We start from the raw sequence: 15950 nt of genomic DNA, 5'->3' as shown, positions 1-15950 counted from the left end.
CCTAACCATTTTGTATCTTGAAGTAAGTCGTACCCAAAGTATTTTCATATATATTATTTAAATAATACAACTTTACTATATTATTCTAATTTTAATTACTGTATTTGCTTTTTAAAAAAATATGAAATCTTCTCATAACTAAATAAAAATTCTGGAACTAAACTGGCATTAAAATTGTCAGAATACTGTAGTCTCCAAAAAAAAAATAAATAGCAATACATAAATGAATTCATATGGTAAAATTAAGAGGTTAAATTCAAATCATAACTCAAATAAAATACAGATTGGTGATACTATTGCAAAGGTCATTTAAAAAATTATTTTTGCATGCAAGATTATTATGTTAGAGCAGCTTTTGTAATAATTATGAAAAATTCATGAAAGTTGGTATATATGAATCATAAATACTTCCAGATAGCTTGAATTTTTAATACTTTGTATAAAATAAGCCAAAAAAAACAGAATATAGCAAACTCTGCTGTATTTATTCGTTAGTACAATGTACAATATAAGTATTTTCATTTCTGTATAAGGATTTATTCATTTTCCTGTGTTAGTTTTCTATGGATGCTACAGAGCAACAGCCTGAAATTAATGGATATACTTTCACAATATTGTTAATAAATTACTTTCACAATTTAATTTATTTCATCTAATATATTATTATACAATATATTTGCTATATTCTGTTTGTTTATATTTTACATTATTATTTTAACTAAGTATTCAAATGTTCACTAGTAAAGGGGAAACTAATATTAAGTTATTACAGTCAAAAGTCATTAATCCGGACTCGTCGGGACTTCGGCGATTCCGGATTATCGATTTTTCCGGATTATAGATCATCAGTTTAAATCTCGTAAGATGACATGCAGAAATTCTAAAATTAAAAATATGAAACCGTAATTTATGAAATAAAGAACAATTATGATCTAAAGGGTATCAAAATTTGCAAAAAGAAAAAGCTTAATATTTATTTGTTTACTTTATTAAACATTTCTTTCAATGTAAGTTGTTCAAGTTTTGCTTCGTTTCATGTGATAATACTTTCTCCTTAATTCTATTAAACAGACATAATTTCTTGTTCAGTTACAAAGTTCCGCCGTTCAAGTCCTATAATTGCTGTGTCAAGAACACCGACTAATTTGTCAATCGAAATTTTTTTGTTTTCAATAACCTCTGTCACTTTTCTTCGCTATCGGAAGCGAATTATAATGACGAGGAACTTGTTTTAAATCATATCATAGACGGAGCATATCGAGATGAAATACTACATTTGGTAAGGAATTATAAGGCAAATAAAATAAAAACATCTGCGCTGAAGATAAGCATAGTGCTGACAAATCAACTTCCAATTCATTACGTGCCCGCCGCCGAGCAGCGTGAAATTGATAAACAGATTTCGGATTTCAAAACATACTTTTGCTTTAGATCCTTTACATATTAACAAATATATATCGGAAATTCTATTTGATATAATCGAAAGTTTAAGCTTACTTTTATAAAATTGCTCTTACAGTCTGCAAAAAATAATAAGCCGGATGCAATTCGAAAATTAAGGAACAACACAATCATCAACATTAACTGAAATAGATAATTAGATAACGCTTATACGTCCATTATACATAAAATGCGCACGCGAAAACGTATTCTGCACTTGCGCACACTCATATGTGCAGTCGTAAAAGGTCTTACGCGCACGCGTGAACGCCTCTGCGCATGTGTCAACGTGGCGCATGCGCAGAAAGTTTTTAGTTTTGATGTCCGGATTATAGATCATTCCGAATTATGGGTGTCCGAATTAACGCCTTTTGACTGTATATGTATTTATGGAGTTTAGAATTACACTGAAATGAAAAAAGTGTTTAAGTAACATAATTGCTTATAACAACCACATATTTCTAAATTATGCTATTTATTTTTAAATGATAATTACACTTCTAAAGAGAAGTATAACAGAACGGTTACATTTTTAAAGTGAAAAATGAAGAATAGCTTAGTATAGGAAGAGTACACAGATGTAAATTAATACAATTACATCAAATAGTTGGGTAAAATAATTTTTGTAATGAAACAGAGATTACTTTCTATTAGAAAAGCAATTTCTATTTGTTGTATAATAGTTAAAACCTGAGGAACAAAGGTGAGGCAATTGCCTCAGTTGGATGGATTGGAAAAGGGTGCCAAATTGGCTACAAAAAGCCATAAATACCTTTTTTAAAAATATCAAGATTGTTAACTTTCAAACTAGAAACACAACAATATTTAATTCTAATATATAAATTGTTTCATTATCCATGCTACATAGCAACAGTTGGGTAATCAATCATTTTCCACAATCACCTGTCCCCAGTGGCCCGAGCGGCAAGATCGCTAATACTGGCATTATGGCATGGTTTCAAACCCCATGCGAAGACATTTTCGTGGTTTTCCTCATGTGTAAGTGAATACAAGCCAGTTTCAATTAAAAAATTCTCCACCTAAGAGCAGACAGTTCTTATGTGCATTGCTATAATGCCAATAAACCTAACCAGAGTCATCTACGAGGGCCATCCAGGAAGTAGATTACGTTTCCGTCTGTGTCCGCTAGGGGCGGGGCTAGCGCGGCCATCTTGGGGTCAGAGCGTTGCGCAGCTCAGTCTGCATCTAGCCGTGCTAGTGAGAGGTTCGTGCTGTGCTCCGTTCAGATACTGTGACGGTTTGAAATGTCTGCGTTAATTGAAAATCCCGCGAGCTGCGAGGTGCGCTCAGTAATAAGGTTTCTGACTGCAAAAAACTGTAAACCGATAGAAATCTATCGGCAGCTTCGTGAAGTGTATGGGGACAACATTATCACTGAAGGTGGAGTGCGTCAGTGGGTCATAAGATTTCAAAATGGCCGAACCAATGTTCACGACGAAGATCGAAGTGGGAGACCCAGCATAGTGACCGCCGAACTACTCGAAAAAGTCGATGCTAAAGTCCGTGAAAATCGAAATTTCACAATAACGGAACTTTCTTTGAGTTTTCCACAAATTTCGCGAAGTTTGTTGCACGAAGTCATCAGCGAAAAGCTTGGTTACCACAAGTTTTGTGCAAGATGGGTTCCAAAAATCTTGACAGAGGACCACAAAAATCAGCGAATGGCTGCAGCGTTGAACTTTTTGGGCGCTTACCATAAGGATGGTGACTCTTTACTCGATCGCATCGTTACTGGTGACGAAACATGGGTGAAACATGTGAACTGTGAAACGAAATTGCAATCAATGCGTTTTGATGACGACGCACAGCTGCAAGAAGAGGTAACGAAGTGGTTGAAGGCGCAGGCGGCCGAATTTTTCGACGAAGGAATTTCCAAGCTCGTACATCGCTACGATAAATGCCTTAATTTGTATGGTGACTATGTAGAAAAGTAGTATTTGAGTGTGGCTTTCATCTGTATATAATAAAATTTGTTTCCTATACTTTGTTTATTTTTTTATTCCAAAACGTAATCTACTTTCTGGATAGCCCTCGTATTTATTCAGGTTGTCACTTTTCAATTTTTATTTGACTCATTGTAGAGTCGAAATAATGAACATTAAATTGCTTAAGTATAATCTGACTAATTTATACTATTACTTTCTCTTAAGCAATGCAAAATGTACCACATATCAATTTGTTGTTCCCTCTTTTGAATAAATTTCCCTATTAAATGGGACTCATGGTTGGAATGATGTTTTGCAGCATCCACACCTGTTTAAAAGATTTCAAAACTAAAAACATTTTGTGCATTATTTTTCTGGATATTTAAAAAAAAAAAAGTACTTAACATGGCACTGTTTAAAACATTTTAATTCTTTCAGAGGGTTGATCTGCACTTTTAACTTTCCTGATTTTTAGGGAAAAGTTTTACAAAAACAACATGAAACAATTTATTATGCCTGACCATTTTTTTATTTCCCTGACTTTTCAGAATTTTTCAGGTGAGTGAGAATCTTGTACTGAATGGTACTGTACTAAACTATTAAAAAACCACACCACCAGATCAATAAATGCCATGCACAGAGTGAAGTTCTCTTCCTACTACCTTGCTGTAACATAATAATAAAGACTTAATATGCAATCAAAGACTTAAATTTCCTGAAATTTTTGGTAATTTCTGACTGTTCATTCCACATCTATACCCAAAACTTTGGGTTTGGTTCTGTAACCCTTTTAAATATAGGACTAAAGATCGATAAATACAGGTACAGTAAATTTAAATGCTAAGAATTCCTATTAATTATTAAGTGAAACTGACAATAAACTCAAATTCATTACAATTAATAGAATAGTCTTACATTTGAAATTAACATAGAATAAATCCAGCATTACGACTGCTAGTCTTTAAAAATAAAAAATTAAAATTAAATAATAAACAGCCAAATTTTCTCTATGAAATTATGTCAGCTTATAATACAACATACTTTAAATAAAATATCAAATTTTGGTTTAGATATCAAAATTAAGCTGTAAAAAATTATTTGGAGAGGAAAAAAAGATACAGACAGTTTTCCAACATATTACTGTTAAAAAATTTTTAAAAACCCACTTACCAGAAGCTATAAATTGACCAGTAGATTCTACTGTTACGCAGCGAACTAAACCTGAATGCCCTTTGAAAACCTAATAACATTAGACAATTAATGAAAGAAATTAAAATGTATACCTACAAAATACTTTAAATGTTAACTTAAAAAAAAAAAAAAGTCAGCAGAACTTACAATTGCTAAAACAGAAGGGAATGGCTGTAAGTCTTTGGGTTTTGGAAGCTGAGGTATGAGATCATTTGGATCAACATTGACCTAAAATATAAATCAATGATGCACTATTAAAGCTTAAACAGGAAAATACAATCAACAACTGTTTTATGCATCATATATAAATATTATGTTTCATGTGACTTCAATATCAAGTCAATTAAATTTTTACAGAAGAGGAAACCTGTTGACATAAATTCAAATGATCCTTACTCTCATCTTCCTTTGCCGTGGACAAAGATACAAATCTAAGCATCTTTCAAACCATTCATTTATGTATCGTGAATATGCTGGGACTTGTCTTAGTGAAGAATATCTTTGAGGAATGAAATCTAACTTCCTGTCTTCCGGATCTGTTTCTTTCCACTTTTCTTCCTAAAGAAAAGTTCATTTTTAAATACATAAAATTAAATTAAAACATATTTAATATGTCAATTGCATAAAATAAACAGCTTACAGACATATTTATCCCTTCCTTTAGAAGTTATCTAAAAGTTGCACCTGATTTTCAGCCAAAAAAAATTTTTTTTTTTTTCTTTTCTTTTGTAAGAAATGAGTAAAAGAATAGCTTTTGCTAGAAAAACTCACAAAAGAATATCTTTTGGATGTATGAATCAAGCTTAGAAAATTTAGCTATGCGATGCAAATGTTATTAATCATGCATCTTTATAAGGGAGGGTTGATTTCTGTAAAATTTTGCGACACAAAATAAAATGTCATTCAAAAAGTCTAATTATTTTTTTATACAACTCCAAGTAATGTCCACAGATAACTCATAGTCTGAAATCAAAAGCGAAACTTCATTCATTGCCTTAAATTTATTACCTGTCAAAGATACTGCCTGTGCAACATTAGATAACATGAAATTGAACTATTTTAAAATGCATAATATCTGAATTATGTACATTAACTCGCAAAATTTGATATTTTATTTAATTTTTAATATATCACAAAAACAGTTAATTTTTATGCATCTAAGATGATTCTTATTTATTAGAACGAATGTACTACTTTAAATTGTTATAAATGGTTGTTTTGTTCATATTGTTTTGCTCATTTTACTATATTTCATACAAATATGATTCAAATTTTTGTCTGTTTAACTGTACAGCATTCAGATAATTCTGACACAGGCATTAAAGGATTGCAGATAAATCCCACCTTTTGTTACATCTAAATTTCTTTCAGCTTAAATAATATACACGTAATGTCACGTACTAAGAAATGAATGAAAAATGTAACCAAAGCCAGAATTATTAAATAAAAGCATAATTATACTATCATTTATTTATCATTTTCCCACTTCACAGCATTTAATCACAAGCATTCATTTATATGGTTATACTACTTAAACATATATCTCTGAATATTTTGGTGAAAGTTTATGTCTCTTTCATAAAAAAAAATTATTCAGTTGAATTAGGTTAAAAAAAAAAGTAACTACAGAAGTTCTTGCTTCTAAAGCTGGCTGATGCTAAGAACATCACTCTTGCAATTCCACTTCCTAAAATAAATAAAATAAGTTTCTTCTGAAGATGATGTTTAGAATATAGATTTTATGTTTTTGCTCCATCAAAATAAATCACAGGAGTGAAAACATGACAGTCAATGCAGTTGCAATATAATGTCCAGGTCATTTCACTAGATTTAAATTGATGATCTAAAATTCAGAATTGCTGAAGTCCTGACAATTCTGGATCTTGCACATTGTACTGCATTTGAGTGGTTTCTAGTAATGATTAACATTTCAATTAATTCTAAAATCATAAAAAATCTTACTTTGGCATTTAAAAAATATTTTTTATTAATCTAAATAAATTCTGCTATGCTACTGCATATTAAAAAAAATATTTTACTTTCTGATTGGAGAGGTCAATAAAATCAGATTCTCTGCATGATTTCATAAAAATTCATTACTTTCACCTAATGAAAATATAATTTCAGATTTTTATTCTACAACAATCAGCAAGAATTTTTTATAAATCTAGAATATTGTGTTTCCTTCTCAAAGAATGACTATGAGTACCAATTATTAAAGCTGGAAAACTTCTGGATTGGCCTTTTTTATTATTATTATTATTTGAATTTTAGAATACAAGAATCTTACAGATTAGACTGCAGCAGACATGAGTTATTTTACCTGAAATACAGCTTTTGTGTTAAAAATTGTATAAGTTAAATTTTTCTTTAAGAAATTGTTTATAATCCTCAATTTAGTTCGTAAACTAGAAAAAATTATTGTAAAGATTAATGCATAAGAAATTTAATTTAATTCTTCTTCAAATTATAAAAAATTATGACAAATTAAGAAATAAATCATAAAATGAAATATTTTTTTTTTAAAAAATGACAGATTTACAAAATATGTGCTTAAAGAAATCACCTCTTCTTTAGTAAACAAATATTCTGGTGGTGGATTATAAGACTCTTCATGGCCAGGTAACTTTCGTTTTGGAGCGGGTATGTAGTGCTGCATGCGCTTAGATTCATTCACCTAATTCAAAATAAAACAATATTTTTTTTCAGTTAATATATAACAGAAAATTACATGCAAAATAATTAGTTAATAAAAAAGTAATGTAGTAAGCATTTCAAAATTATTTATGTTATTCATTTTACAAGCAATAATTTTTAAATAAGGCTTCAAAAAGACTGCAATTTTAAATATTCATATGCATAGAAAATTTAAAGTTTAAAACTATTGTAGTAATTTGGAATGCATTAAAAATGCATGAAAGGAAAGTTCAGATCCACTTTACATTTTATTTCAATTCTACATGAAATAAATAATTTGAAGTATTAAAAATATTTATATATCTCCCTCAATTTTTTAATACTAAGGCATCCACATGAGCTAACTAAGCAACAATTAAAAGCTTTAAACAAAAACATACTTTTTAATATATATATATATAATAAAAGAAAGAAAATTCTATGAGTGTGCATTCCCTTAATGCAATGTTTGTTTATACTATTTACATTTCATTTGTGTACATAATAATATAATGTCAAATGTATCCTTCAGTTATCTATGATGAAAAATTTTACCTGAGATTTTTCTATAGCATTCTTTCTCACTATGATTTTCCAAAAAGATTCAATGTAGCAATAGTGTTTTTTTTGGGGGGGAGGGGGGGAATTCTAAAACAGAAAGTGTTTAGAATAACAAGAAACTTTATTAATGGACAATCTTCTACTCTTTCTTCTAACTTCCTGATATTCAACATTTCAAAAGTATTGTTTTATCATCTAATTACACGGAAAAGTTTTAGCCACTGGATTTGAAGATTATTTGTTGTGTGAAAAACTTTGATTTTGATCTTAATCCTCAATAGATGAAACAAGGTATGTATTCACAAGACTTCAAATATGATGCTATTCGTATGATCTGTTTAACACGGAAATTTAGAAAGGTCTTTTTCATCAAAAAATGAAACCGAAGAATCAACTGCCAATAATGCACAAGTAGTTCATGATGAGACTAAAAGAGAATTTCAGACAGACCAATTAGTTTCAAAGAATCTGCAGCCATAATTGAGCAGGTACAAGAGCTGTCCTGGAAATAGCCATTGAAATTCTTGATGATAATGCTATTGAAAAAACAGGCTAGAAAGATTAAAATCAAGTTTCACAAAAGCGGCAGGAACTCTGGAAATTCTCTATCACTATATTCAACTTACTGATGAATCTAATATCACTCACTTTTTGTATCATAACTTTTGTTTACATGAATTTGAAAGGGAAGCTAAATGATGAACAATTTTTAGCTTGACACTTCTTTAAAAAGCTAAATGTAAATACAGTATGCTACTAAAATTGAGATTTCTGCATTATTTAAGTTTTTTATAATCTATCTCACTTAAAGAATATAATCACAGCTAAAATTCATTGAATCAACAAATTTTATTACAGTTCAATTAACTGGTTTTCACTTAAATCTCTTTTTTTTTAGTCCAAAGGGGCTTCGTCCCTGAAGGACTATTGTTTTCGTTTTGCGATTTTGCGTCGGACTCATAAACGTCGGTTCACTTTTCAAACTGTTACCACAAAATGTTAGAGTCCTGCATTATATTTGAAGAAATTAAATAATGAAAAATCTGCATAAATGATTGTCTATTTCTCGCATTGTGATAAAACAATGGTACATAGAGCCATCGAATTTTGAATGACGAAATCCTACTGCGAATATGGGCATCTGAAATCCCAAATTTGGAATTTGTTTTATTATAGATTTTATATTTTGTAAAACTTTAACGAATTTTTGATTTACAAACTCAATGCTTTAAAAGCGAGAAATGGCAATGTTATATAGAAAAAAAATACTTTTATCTCCAGCTCGCGAGACTGTGTATATCGGAAATTCTAAAGATATGCTTAATTTAACATTATTTTGCGATATTGCTCTTGAACTGAATTTTATGGTTTAAGTGCAAAGAACATGATATTTAATAAATAAAGGTAACACTCAAAACGTTAAAAAAATGCCCCTTTGGACGTAATTTAAAATCTGAAACATTTCAGATTTTTTTTTTTTTTTAATTATTTTATTTTTTATTTTTACATGCTGTTTTTGGTTGGCCCTTGCCCCAGTACATAACTGAGAGGTTACTGCCATTTATTTTATCAAATTTGCATTTTGAACTATAAATTTAACTCTTCATAAAATTTAAACATGTAAGTTATATTGCATAATTAAAAACGTTTTTAAAATCAGCCAGCTTTATTTTATCCTGACAATTAGTTCTAGATAAGCAATATAATTTTTTATCACTGGATAAATACTTAGTCAGGAAATGCTTTTAAATCAAATTTTATTTATTTTTGTTAAAGTTATCTTTGTCATTACCAAACATAATCTAAGTCATTACCAAACAATTATTCATTAGATATTATAAATTACCAAGCAATAATTAAATTCCTTTTACATTTACAATTATTCCTTTTACATCAACAAATGTATCTTACACTATCTTTATCCCATAACATGTAAAATGGATCTTTTTCCTCTTTTGGAACTCTTGGCTTTATCCAACCCATCTTGATGGCATATACTAGTTTAGATACCTACAAGAGAGAAAAGGAATTAATAAGAAATACTTCAGTGCAATAATATGACATTAATTTTCAAAACTTAAATCTATATATACACACACATACCATATTTATTTGCATATTTATGTTTCCCCCCTTTACTTACTAATTCTATCACTCAGATACAGGGAGGGAAAAATATATATTGTACACTATGTCTGAATAGTTGCCTTAAATGATAAACACAACACATTAAAAAGCATATGTAAAGATGCACTAAAATTAGTATATTATGTGTTTCAAAGAACTTAACAGTTTCAGTAATATTCTTTTTACTTACACAAAATACTTTCCTATTTATGCGTATATTTTACATTATTACCACAAATCATGAGTTTCTATATAACATGCTGAAAAAACTAGGCTGAAAATATGCAAAGAGGGACAATAATGCGAGCAAATGTAATAATAAACATTAACCTTTTACACGCCAATGTTCTACAAACGGAACATCGAATTTAAAATTTTATAAAAAACTCAATTTTATTAATATTGCTTTGTATAAATTATTACATGGAGAGTAAATATGGATTGATGTTTTAGTAGCAATATAATTCTTCTAAAAGAAAAATTATCTTGATAAAAAAATTCATTATTTCACCTTTTTTCCTTCTTTTCTAAGAGCAAAATTCAGAAATTCATATAAAATTAAAAATTCAACAAATGCTTTTAAAACTCAATGAAGATATTTAAAAAGGATCATTTTATGCATTAGACAGTAAGTTATCATAGAAAGATGATTATTATTTTTTACTTCGAGGTAAGAAATGTGGGTGTTCCAAAAAGGAAGCATTGGCGTGTAAAGGTATATTTTTTAACATGATGAAATTACTTTGATTGCCGTGAATAGAGGCATGGAAAATTATTTTCCAAATGTGAAAAGTTCCAGTAAGTGTGGAAAACAGATGTTTATGACTGTTAATGGCTTGTTTTGCCGTGAATAGAGGCATGGAGAATTATTTTCCAAATGTAAAAAGTTCCAGTAAGTGTGAAAAACAGATGTTTATGACTGTTAATGACTTGTTTTGCCGTGAATAGAGGCATGGAGAATTATTTTCCAAATGTGAAAAGTTCCAGTAAGTGTGGAAAACAGATGTTTATGACTTGTTTTCGACTCCTGTATATTCCCCTCCTCTCCTTTCACACATTCCCATAAGGGTTTTGAAGTGAGTTACTCACAGCTGCTAGAGAAAAGCACGTAGTGTTTCTTGATAGGCTAGACGCTAGAGGTTGTTTATGACTCAGTGAAAAAGGCGTATATTTTGGAGTGTGGATTTTATTATTTTCCTATTGTTTGCTCTTTTTTTTTTTTTTTTTTTTTTTTTCCCCCAGTTTGTGAAGATATGCTACGCTGATAAAATGGGTCATTCAAAACCATTTCAGTCTATTGAAGATGCATTGGAATATTTTTATACATTATCAGATGATGAAGAGTGTATTGACATTTGTCAACTGCCTCCAAAAGAAACTGAATGTTTGACAGATGAGGAAGATGTAAATGAAGATATTTTTGAGCCTGTTCTGCTAGCGGATGTATGTGGAAAAATTGAAATTTCTAATAAAATAGATGATGATGAAATATCTCAAGAAATTTCATTTGATCCTCAAAAACCTTCATCTTCAAAGGGAAGGAAGAATTTGAAGCCAAAACTAAATGTGAAAAAGAAAAACATTGAACATCCATGGGGAAAATTTTAAATTTTAACAAAATTCGAAAAACTGGCAGCATTGAAAATACTTGCGAAGTGTTTCCTGAACTAGTTACTTTATCTCCAGTTGAAAGTTTTCACTAATTCCTAACTAGAGAATATTTGCTGCATTTAGCAAATATGACAGGTCTTTACGCAATGCAAAAAGGAGAAGTTTTAGCAGTAGATGAAAACGATATTGGACAGTTTTTTGGATTACTCTTGTTTAGTGGGTATCATGGAGTACCCAGTGAAGATTTATACTGGAGCACTCAAGAAGATTTATCTGTCCCAGTAGTTTCTTCTGCAATGCCAAGAAATAGATTTTGAAAACTGAAAAAATATTTTCATATTATAAATAATACGAAGTTGGCATTAGGAGATAAAACAAAAAAAAGTTTCTCCTTTTTATGAAGAATTGGAAAAAAACTTTCAACAGTTCGGCATCTTCCATTCCTGCAGTGTGAATTTTTGTATGGAGATTATTTGTTACTTGTTTCTACAACTCTTTTCCTTGTTTCAGTATAAACTGCTAACAATTAATATAGAATTCGTTTATAAATTCTTTCTTATCATCTATGTAATTTTTGTTTTAATTTATTACGAAAGCTTTTTTCTGCAGAAGCTTCATATCTTCTCCAAAGAAATTTTGGTGAAGTAGCTTTGCGGTTTTAAAGGTGAAGGCTCCCTATTTTTCTGATTAATCTATGTTACTTCCGAATAACGTTGAGAAATTCACTTGCTAATGCTGAAAAAGTGCAGACAAAAATGAAGCTTCGAATTAGAATGTCGATAATCATGTTTTACAAAAATCATGTTAAAAAACTAACTGTTTCCCACCAATGTTCTTTTTATGGAACGTGTTATAAATCATTAAAACAATTTTTTTAATTATTTTTTTCTTTTTTTTAAATTCTTATGTTTGAGTTTTAAATCGATTTTTCACAAAAAAACCGTTTATTTTACTTTCGCATCATAGTTTGGCGTGTAAAAGGTTAATATATGGCCCATATTATTAAAGGGCTCATCATCTATAACATATTAGTATATAAGGACCATCATCTCATGGCAATAACATTCTTTCACGATTCTAACAATCTATATATAACATGGTTGAGGAATGGTGCTATGTATAACATGGTTGAGGAATGTTGCAATGCTGTGGAATTTGCTAATAAAAATACAATTTCAATATGCTTAAGAGAGACACTTTTGTTATGTGCTCATCTTTCACTTTGTTATTCCAATTCAAAAGCCATTCATTAAAAGTTACTGACAGCATCCACAGCTAGAATTACATTTATAGTCTACTCATAAACTATTTACTTCTTTAAAGCATTGGAGATTTATTTTTATCTCCCCAAATTACAAACAGTTTTTGTATTTTTTACTACACCTAACTGGCGCAACATAAAATGGTCACATGATCTTCTGATATTTTACACCCTCTCGAACTTTCAGTTTTAAAAAATATGTATATATATTGGGGCAACGTATGATACTACAGACCTGTTTTGTCAACATTATGTTTTCAGAATGGCACTTTGTGGATAATAGGATATGCTTTTGACAACCATAATCCTTCAGTAGACAAATTAGCATCTTTTTCTTCACTATTTATGCATTTGTAAACAATGTTTTCATCCATTAGATAAACCAACCATACATTGCTACAAAACCATCTTTCCTGATTATTACAGTTAATTCTTCAGCTTTCATGGTTTCGTTTAAATTTTGCCTTGATTTATAAACAATGTGTACATGATTCTTTAAAATTTTGCATGAAACATACAAACAACAATCCGCTGAATGATTTTTGGGAGCAATTATAGCAACCCATTTAACTGACTTTGTCCCTTCAATTATTATACCCTTTACTAGTTTTCATAATTTTTATATTAATCAAAAGAGAATAAACGAGATTACAAATGACAAAAATGTGACTAAATAGAACAAAAAATTAGCACTACATAGGACAGAACATTCACCTAAGCTCAAAAACCAACAAGAAACTCAAGAACAGCAGAGAGATTTTTTGGCACATATAAGCAAAGTTAAATGGGTTCCCTTGTACATGGTTGCTGTCCTCAAATTACACCCAACATAAAATTTTAAATTAAGACTAAACAGTAACCTTAGTTTGATGTAGATTTATTTCAGCAATTTTTATTTTCAGAAGGAAAAGGGGAAACAAAATGGAATCATTCTTGCTCTTGAAGAAAAGGTCCCTCAAAACTGGTAGATGTACTTAATATCTATGCCAACTTAAGACTGCTTTCCCTCCTAAATTTTAAATGGTTGACTAGAATGAAAACTAAGTTGTTTGTGGACCTAATCCTTTACTTAGAGACATTTCTCTGTAATTTGGCCGTTTTTATGATCTATTTGTCTTGTTTGGTGGCATTCTAAATGTTGATTACAATAAGCAACACATTTCTCAAATTTTCATATACAAATTGTAACTTCGGCAATTCGATAAAAATATCTAAGCAACATTAACAGTGATCTTATTAAGCAGCATCTATTGCAGATCAAAATGGTGTGAAAGAATATGTAAATATAGAAGTTTATTCTATGACATCTTCATGCCACTGGAAACATACAAATGCAAGTTGACAGTACATTAATCATAACAATACGAAGCAAATAAAGAAAATTAGTGAAGAGAAAAAATGCAAAAAATTTTCATATTTTTTGCATATTGTTTTGTATACAGTACAAAGTCTTTAATCCGGACTCATCGGGACTTCGGCAATTCCGTATTAGGGGTTTTTCAGGATTATAGATTATCAATTTAAATCTGGTACGATGGCATGCAGAAATTATAAAATTAAAAATATGAAACCGTAATTTATGAAATAAAGAGCCATTACGATCTAAAGGGTATCAAAATTTACAAAAAAAAAAAAAAAAAAAAGCTTAATATTTGTTTACTTTATTAAACATTTCTTCCAATGTAAGTTGTTTAGGTTGCTTCATTTTTTGTGCTAATACTTTCTTTTTAATTCTATAAACAGACATAATTTCTTGTTCAGTTCCACTGTTCAAGTCCTGTAATTGCTGTGTCAAGAATACCGACTAACTTGTGATTCAAAATTTTTTTGTTTTCAATAACCTCTCTGTCACTTTCTTCACTATCGGAAGCAGTACATCGAAACATGCTTTTGTTTTGTAGATCCTTTAGCAGCTCCAGAATCGGAAACTCTTTTTGACATAATCGAAAGTTCAAGCTTACTTTTTATAAAATTGCTCTAACAGTCTGAAAAAAATAAAAAGCTGGATCCAATTAGATGATTAAGGAACAACGCAATCTGCAACATTAACTGAAATAGATAATTAGATAATTTTAGCCTAGCTTATACCATCCATTATACATTAAACGCACATGCATAAAAACATATGAGCATGCATAAAGGTTTTATGCGCATGTGTAAACACATCATGCGTTTATGAAATTTGTAGAAGAAAGTTTGTAGCTTTGAGGTCCGAATTATAGATCATTCCAGATTATGGACGTCCGGATTAAAGACTTTGTACTGTATTACATACTGGTTTGAACTATTTTGCACTCTTAATTGATGAAATTGAACATAGAAAGATCGCAATGCCTCCAGAAATCATCAATTTGCAATGCTTTTCATAGAAGATTTTCTGAAAGTGATTAATTTGCTTTAGTAAACCAAAATGCTCAGTTACAGAAATTTCATAAAACAGTCACAATTTATGATCCAACTGTAGAAGCAGCCCAAAACTTATTTACTACTATTAAAAAAATATTTTTTTTAAAGAAGTCAGTACCAAACTAATGAGCGTTTTCTTCCTGAATTACCTAATTCAAATCAAAGATCCATAAATATATTCAGATTATTGGAAATCTGCAAAATGGAATTAGAAAAATCTAAATTTGAAAACTTCAAAGTTAACTGCAAAATGGAATTAGAAAAATCTAAATTTGAAAACTTCAAAGTTAACTGAAATTTAATTTGACAAATCCAGAAATCAGGTCCTGACCAAATTTGGCATTTTGGTTTTTTACTTAGTTTAATGAGAGCCTACATTTGGTGATTTATCACATTGCTTCTCCTAAGTGTCACAATTTTTTTTGGTAAATAGGCAAACATATTTTTAAAGATCTCAAAACTGCTCAGTGCCAGCCAATTAAATGATTTTTTTAACATCAGATTTAGAAAATATGAGAGGACAAAAGGGAACATTTTAGGCATTGTAGGATAATTGTAAAAATAAATAAATAAATAAAAATAAAAACTAGAACAATATAAGACACTTGCGTTAAACCTCAGGAATTACAGGACAACTCTGGCTACTGGTTTAAACGATTTCTCAAACCTATGTTAGAAAATTTGAAAATAAATCATAGCACATAAAATGCACACAAGTGCAATGTGAAGTG

General features: G+C 29.8%; 1 protein-coding gene across 1 annotated transcript in view; it reads right to left on the bottom strand.

The window, feature by feature from the left end:
• LOC118186113 (ribosome biogenesis protein bop1) overlaps positions 1–15950 on the bottom strand; it is a 98342-nt gene that overhangs the window by 27954 nt on the left and 54438 nt on the right. Inside the window, exons 7-11 of the mRNA XM_035356138.2 lie at positions 9726–9824; positions 7144–7254; positions 4974–5135; positions 4725–4805; positions 4557–4626 (exon numbers count right to left, since the gene is read on the bottom strand). Of these exons, the coding sequence (XP_035212029.2) occupies positions 4557–4626; positions 4725–4805; positions 4974–5135; positions 7144–7254; positions 9726–9824 (523 nt within the window). The remainder of the gene's footprint in view (positions 1–4556; positions 4627–4724; positions 4806–4973; positions 5136–7143; positions 7255–9725; positions 9825–15950) is intronic.

Source organism: Stegodyphus dumicola, chromosome 2 (genome assembly GCF_044657685.1).
Source record: "Stegodyphus dumicola isolate Sdum_Otavi_A_Nest chromosome 2, ASM4465768v1".
Classification (NCBI taxonomy): domain Eukaryota; kingdom Metazoa; phylum Arthropoda; class Arachnida; order Araneae; family Eresidae; genus Stegodyphus; species Stegodyphus dumicola.
This window is presented reverse-complemented; position numbering and strand designations above follow the sequence as displayed.